At 31.7% G+C, this 7,536-nt stretch overlaps 2 protein-coding genes across 3 annotated transcripts; one reads left to right on the top strand and one right to left on the bottom strand.

The window, feature by feature from the left end:
* The first annotated feature begins 214 nt into the window (after positions 1-214).
* LOC120076746 lies at positions 215-2,565 on the top strand. 2 transcript variants are annotated; one of them, XR_005481633.1, is made up of 3 exons: positions 215-398; positions 714-1,607; positions 2,427-2,565. XR_005481633.1 is itself a non-coding variant. In XM_039030648.1 (2 exons), exon 2 carries the CDS (start codon positions 917-919, stop codon positions 1,511-1,513), a length of 597 nt encoding a protein of 198 aa, XP_038886576.1. In that variant the 5' UTR covers positions 216-398; positions 714-916; the 3' UTR covers positions 1,514-1,778. The 2 variants fall into 2 exon arrangements, 1 of the variants encoding a protein (XP_038886576.1); XM_039030648.1 differs by lacking the exon at positions 2,427-2,565 and having other exon boundaries at positions 216-398; positions 714-1,778.
* A 171-nt stretch (positions 2,566-2,736) lies between these two features.
* Positions 2,737-3,514, bottom strand: LOC120076747 (WUSCHEL-related homeobox 7). Its single transcript, XM_039030649.1, has one exon. It carries the CDS (start codon positions 3,172-3,174, stop codon positions 2,776-2,778), a length of 399 nt encoding a protein of 132 aa, XP_038886577.1. The 5' UTR covers positions 3,175-3,514; the 3' UTR covers positions 2,737-2,775.
* Between the last annotated feature and the right edge of the window lie 4,022 nt (positions 3,515-7,536).

Below are 7,536 nucleotides of genomic sequence, written 5' to 3'. Positions count from 1 at the left end.
ACATATTTTTAATAATCTTAACCGCTGTCTACTCCCACATATGGAATCCAAACGAGACATAATATGAAATTTGAACCCAAAAACATTGACAAATTGAAAGAAATGATAATTGGGCTAACGGCCCATTTGAGAGTGGCCCAAAGCCCATAACAGATTTGGCTGAGGCCAGTTCCCAGTATCGCAGGATTTGAAGTTTCGAAACGACGTCGTCTTTCTATTGCTCGACTTCGTCGTCTTTCCATTAATTTCTTCTCTGATCAACGTCGGTGGGGCTCCGGATCCCGTGGATCTCCTCGTAATCAGTGACCAGTTAATTCTCGATGATGGAGGAAAGTAAATCCGGTTCAGACTGTGGCTGTTCGAATCGGAATTTCATGCTTTCCATAACTCCGATTCAGGTAATTTCATTTCGTTTTCTATCTACAGATCTGATTCTCTTATTAATTGCTTGGCTTGTTTTGTTCTGAGTATTTGGTGGCTTGTGAGTGTGTGAGAGACAGAGAGAGACAAACTGCAATTCTCAAATTGCAATTAATGTTAGGAGTATGAACGAACTGCAATTCACAAGAAACATCGATTTCAACCTAGATCATTTACTTCTTTTAGTTGAGGATTATATACAGAAAGTAGCCTAGAAATTGATTTCACAGAATGGTTCATGGTACATGATTTTAATTTATGCAATACTTAAGTTGGTGGCTTTAAATTTTCAGGTTCCATGATAGATTTATAATCAATTGAAGAATTGGATTATCTATTGTTTGGGAAGTGTTTTGGTTGATGTGAAGATGGTATTAGATAATTAAGAATGTTGGTTTGAAGATAAACTCTGAATCTCCTTTTTAATCTGCATTTTGACATGCATACTGTGGAAGAAGAGAGGCAATAAAGATGGTTGCAACTTACTGAACGGAAAATGAAGAAGAGATTCATTTTAAAGAACCCAATTGCCTTTGTTTTTATGATTCTATCTCTTTGTTGCATACTTATTGTACTCATCACAACGCTAAGACTTCCAGAGCTAACTGTAGGAGTTAAGGCTGTAGCCAGTGATAAGGTTTCAGTGATCAGAAAGGTTCCCAAATACGATAAGTTGGGCAAGTTTGGAGAGATGATGATCAAAATGTTGCCTAAGGATCTTCCTTTTACTGTGTTTGTTCCTTCGGAGAACGCTTTCGAGCGCGTATTGAATTTACGAGTGAACGAAAGTTTCACAAGTACTGAGAAGTTGGACGACACATATGCCGTGACTTCGAGAATATTAGGCTTCTCTGCTGTTCCTCGAACTATTTATTCGACGTTGTTAGATTACGGGAATGAGATTTCATATGATGCTGTTTCTGGATTCACATTGAACATTTTCAAGGACAGAGATGGGATGCTGATTGTTAATGGGGTGAGGTCTGAAATGGTGGATATAAAGAAGAAGGATGTTCTTGTGCATATAATGGATGGTGTTATAATGGATGCTGCATTTGAGCAATCAGTAAAACCTGATGACAATGAAGATTAAACCTGTGAAAAGCAGCTGTTTATTATTATCCTTATTAATCATACATTCTAAACCATTTACTTCAATAGTAACAGAGTGGTCAATGACCAAACAAGTAAGTTATTTTCAACCAAACATAACATTCTTCTTACATATGTGTGTGGAACAATAGATTCTTATCCTCAAATGACCATCGGTTCTCTTCCTTTCGAAAAATTCTTGTCATATTATTTAGCTTAGACCTATGAGTTTGGTTTCAAAGAATCTATTAATTCTTTGATTGCAATTTGGTTCATAAATTACTATCAATTTCTCGTTAAATCATCTCAATTCACCTAGAAGTTTAATATGTTATATTCATAGCGGTTCTTTTGCATGTAGAATAGAAGGGTGGAAATTGTATAGCAGGAGGAAAATCTTGTAATGTAATTGTTTAATTTGCTTTATATATTTGAGGTAACCAATAAGATAAATTAGGATAATATATTGAAGGGGGGATGGAATTGATTATTGAATTGAATAATAAGGAAGCAAAACCAAGGAGTGACAAATATTTGGACAAAATAGTTTGAAAGTTTTTATGAATTCCGAAGCATTGAATCCACACATTGGTTTCTCGTGATAAAGGCCAATTTGAATTTCCCAATTTCCAACATTCACTGATTAACAATAAATCTACGTGTCTCGAGCATGCACTTGAGAATGTCGAAGCCCTTTTTTTTTTTGGCTGCATTTCCCCCCTCCCCCAAAAAATAGAACACATAAAGTAAGAGAATTTTAATTAATTGAAACCCTAGCTTGCTACACTACAATAACCTTAGAATTCAATGATAAGCACCATAAGTTTTGAACGCTATGATGAATTCTGATGATCTACAGAAAGCTTAAACGTAGATCCAATGGCGGATGATCCATTTTTGTCTCTATTTTGTAGGTGAAAGTTGTGGTGTCATCGTACTGCTTCCCGTTTACTCTATACTGATGATGATGATGATCCTCTGGTAATCCTTGTGTTTCATCAATGGTAGAGTTTAATGGAAAAAGTTGAAGCGTTTTCATCATTCTTTCTGGCTCCAACTGATCCATTATACCCTTATTTGTCATCGACTGATCTGCAAAATCTGCTCAAACCCCAAAACACAAAACCATCAAACAATTAGAACACTCGGAACTTTCTCATATAATAGAGTCAGTCGGTTCGGAATGACTTTCCAAGCGCTTATAAGTGAAGATGTTTGATATCTTCTAGATCATTCGTGCTTTTAAGTCCTTAGAAAGTAATTTCAAACGGATTGAGATATAAAAAGGAGATGAGAAACAAACATACGTTGATGGTTAGAAGAAGTTGGAGGAATGAAATGTTGTTGTTGTTGTTGAGGAAGTGAAAGTTTACGACGCTTTTGTCTCTCACGAGCTTTATGATTCTGAAACCAGTAAAACACATTCTTGCTCTCGATCTTGCCGTAAAAGCTGAGATGATGAGAGATTTTCTGAATCTGATCACTACTCGGAGTTCTAAGCCCTGACCTGAACAGCTCTGTCAGCACTTTTACTTGTTCTGCTGTTGGATTCCATCTCCCACATTTGCTACTTCCACTCCCTTTTCCTCCGCCTCCGCCGCTCTCTCCGCCGCATCCTCCTCCCCCTTTTACATATATTCTAGAACAAACCCCATCTTCCATATTATTATTATTATTCTTCAACACCAATGATCTTTCCCTCTTCTCAGAAACAAAACCTTGTGCAAGTCAGAAAAAGTACACTCTGCTCCCTCTTTTAAACAATACTATATATATATATATATATATATATGAGAGTTCAGTTTGAGATCACAATTTATAATTCTGTGGTCCTTTCTTCTCAATTATGTCCAGAATATTTATCAATTATATAATATATGATCCAATAGCATTACACCATTATTTATAAAAATATATATATATATTGTCTATATACTACTCTACTTTCATTCCCATGTCGCATGTCACCGTTTTTACTATGCGTAATACTTATGTGCATTTCAGGTATCCCCTATTTTTATGTATCTTATCTTTATTACACACAGAAAAAGAATTAAAATATTTCGAAAGAGAAGAAGAATTTGTCACGTGATAAATTATGATTGAACAATTTGGTAGAATATACAAGCATACGTGTTCTTCAAGTTGTACTTAAGGTTTTTTTTTTTTTTTTTTTTTTTTTTTTTTTTTTACTATTATATAGATCTGTTCATAAATATTTAGCCATGAAAGTAACCCAGCTGAGTGTATATATATTGCATTCTAAGAGATTTATCGATCATATTATTTCAAGGTCGGGAATTCAAATTTTCATAGCTCAATGGTTGGATTGTATATTTGTTTGTGTTATGAATAAGGTACTTTGATTTTAGGGAAAGGAAAGATTGGATTGAAGTTTTGGTTGATTTGTTTATGGAAATTAGGAAAATGGGAGAGACATGCGCAAAAGCTGCCACTGGTGAAAATTTTCGGTCACCGAGCAGACAAAGATGCAAGTTTCATTGATTGTTATTAATATTAATTAATGGGGATTTTGAGTCTCATGGATCACACTTCTATTTTTCACGTATTTGAATGCATTTTTTTATTGCCTTTGGTGTTTTTCAGTAAAGCATGCACTTACTCTTGTCCTAAAACAATTCCACCAAGAGAGAATTTCAATATTTAATTACTCATCATCAAAATAATTATATATATAGTTCAATTGGTCTAAGACATTATTACATTTCTTTTCACCTATGATATAACTTTGATTCTAATTGAAATAGTTTGGAAATAATTGAAGAAAAGATTAAAATGGATTTTTATGTATTCTGCATAACTTTAATATCGGGTTGTAATGTCTTTTGTCTTAAGTATGATCCTCTACAACTGTTAGAACACATTAAGAGTGTGTTAATTATTCATATTATCCTTCGTGGTTTTAGTGAATGTGAAATTAAGTTTATTCGTGTTCTTGCACACTAGGGCTCTTCGAGCTCCCTGCCTTGCACACGTACTCTCGCTCGCGCGAGAAACTCTCTCTTGTGCTCCTCTCGCTCTCTAATTCGCATTCATAACTTTGTTCTTAATGCTCTTTGACTAGCAGAGAGATACTTCATCATTTAAATGGGTATTATTACAAAATAAATTGGGAAAAAATTGGGAGAGAATTGAGGGAAAGTGTAATGAAAAGTCAAAGTTAATTAAGGGATTGTCTGAATGTGTGTTGGAGGGTTGTGATCAAAAAGAGACTGACAGAGATACTAAGTTGACCAAAAGTGGAAGGTTGGCCAAAAGGATGAAATTTTGGTGTGGGATTTTGAACTAATAAGAGAAAAGAGAGAGAAAGAGAGAGAGAGTGGGAACATAAGCATAGAGACAACAAAAGCCACCAATTATTATTATTTTTCTTTTTTTTTTCTTTTACAATATTTAGGTTGGATTTTACTTTGTCATAAGCCTCTTGTCTTGACTCAAATGACACTTTGTTCTACAAAGCTCAATTTCAATGAACATACCTTTGTCTTCAAGGTCTTGTCATTATTTTGAGCAAAATTGGAGCACTTCTATGAGAATAATTAATTGTTTCTTTACACAGTTTGTTTAATTTTGTCTACTTGTTTAACCATCTTGAACAACTTGCACATGAAATCTATTGTTATTTACACACCATATTCTAACATGTGAATCAAAAACATTGTATATTTTAATTAAAAATATTTGTTTTCTAGCTTTTTTTTTTTTTTAAAACCATTTTTCCTATGTTTCTCAACACTAAATTGTGATTACAATATATCTATTACAACCATTGTGATTTTGTCTATTTTTTCAATACTACATTGTGATTAATATAAATATTGCTTTCTAAAACATAAGAAAATGAAATCAATTTACTTGTACTTGAAAGAATCATAAATAATTGTAAATGAATACTCACAAACTCACACATTACAAGAACATAAACAGACATCAAAATGACAAAGCATTGTTTTTTATGTTTTTAATTAAACTAACAATGATTCTACCGAACATAAAATGTTGAATGAAGAAGCTGTGTTTTGGGTTTCTAAAAATATGAAAAAGTGATTTCAAAGAAACATGATATTTTGAAAATTATATATAAACACATTTTTTCAAAAAAAAAAAAAAAAAAAAAAAAAAAAAAAAAAAAAAAAAAAAAAAAAAAAAAAAAAACACAGTCCTCTAGAAAAAAATAATATATTTATGAGGAAAGAGTTTGAGAGGATTAGATTTATGTTTTTGAAAAGCAACAAAAAGAATGAACAGAAAATGCATTTCCAAATCCATACATCGCTAAAAGTGCCATTAAATTGATCCTATCTTCTTGTCTACACTACACCATACAAAACCCCAAAAACAAAATTATCTTTTTTTGTAAAAAAATAAAAAGAAATAAATAAATAATATTAGTGAGATTCCAGTAAAAAGTAAAAAGTAAAAAGAGATCACGTAAAATATGGAAGATGAATTTGTTCCATGCGAGGAGGCATGTTTTTACCTATCTACTTCTTGACTGGTATAAAATCTCGTTGAATAACCATTTGATTCTTTAAAATTAGGTTTGTTTATCAACATTGCCTTCATATAATATGGATTTATTTTTGGCCGACCAACTTCAAGTGGGTAGAGTGGAGTATAATTATAGTTCGATTGTTTTTTCGAGTACAAACGAAGAGTTGGGATATTTAAACCATATACCTCTTGTTGCTCAACACATATTAATGTTGGTTGAGTTAAGTTCCTTTTGGCTCTCTAATTATAATAGTTGGTATTAGTAATTATTATGACATGCAATTAACAACGGTATTACTATTTCAAATCCTTCTTTGTTATCGTGTTTACTATTTGTTATATTGTTTACTATTTCCTACTCATCCTCTCTTTCCCTCTTTGTTATATGTTTACTATTTTCTACCTATACTAAAATAGTTTGCACCCGAACATAAATTTATTATAATCTATAGATTATTATAACCCACAAACCATAATAATCACTAACTCTAATACTCAACTCAACATCCCAAAAACTCCAAAAAAATTATAATACTTACCTATTTACTTATGAATAGATATTTCTATATTGACCGTTGAGGGGAAATATTAGTGTTTTTCTTTCGTTATCATTTGAGTTAATAGACAATCATGGATGAGAATTAAACTTTCGACCTTCGAGAAGGTAATAAAAATTCCGAGTAAGATATTATTTATGTGTGAAAAAAAAATTAATTAAGTAATAGACATAGGAACTTTATTTGAATAGTGTGATTGGATGTTAAAATAAGAGAGTTTTCGTTTCCGACAGTGGAAATAGTTAAGAGAGAAAGATTATGTTAATCAGTGAGATTCGAGAAATTAAAGGCTTAAGCTGGAAATTAGGGCACGCCACAAAAAACTTGTCCCCACTCCCTACTGTACTATACTATACTCTAACATTAATTATAAATTATTGTAGTGTTCTAGGAAATAATTTTAGTTAAATTACTAGTTTCTTTCATCTAAGTTTGTTAGATTGTGACAAATTTTTAGGTTTTACGTTTTAGTTAATAAGTTTCTCCACTTTTAATTTTTAACTTGAATTTGATGGTTAGGTGAGTTGAGTTGTGTTCATATTCGGGTGTCAATTTAACTTTTTTTTTTTTTTTTTTTTTCAAGACATGAGCTTATAGGAAAATTTAGGTGTTTTCACTTCCCTTTTTCTTTATGATTCATTTCAAATTATCACTTTTATCATATTTGGGACTGTTTTCCTTCTAAAGTGATACTTTTAGAAAATCAACCAACCTTTTTTTAATAGATATTAAAATATAGGAAATTATTTCAAATGGTAAAATTGTTGAAAATATTTAAAAAATATAATAAAATTTTAGAACTATCAATGATAGACACTGATAGACTTCTATCAGTGAACTATTAAAGAGATACATAAGTATAACTCAGCTGATTAAGATTAAGGTATATATTTTTAACTGAGATGTTAAAAGTTTGAATCTCTCTGTGTTCAAATCAAATATCATGTTAAAC

Source organism: Benincasa hispida, chromosome 4 (assembly GCF_009727055.1).
Source record: "Benincasa hispida cultivar B227 chromosome 4, ASM972705v1, whole genome shotgun sequence".
In the NCBI taxonomy this organism is placed as follows: domain Eukaryota; kingdom Viridiplantae; phylum Streptophyta; class Magnoliopsida; order Cucurbitales; family Cucurbitaceae; genus Benincasa; species Benincasa hispida.
Note: the sequence above shows the minus strand (reverse complement) of the source record. Positions and strands in the feature narration are given on the sequence as shown.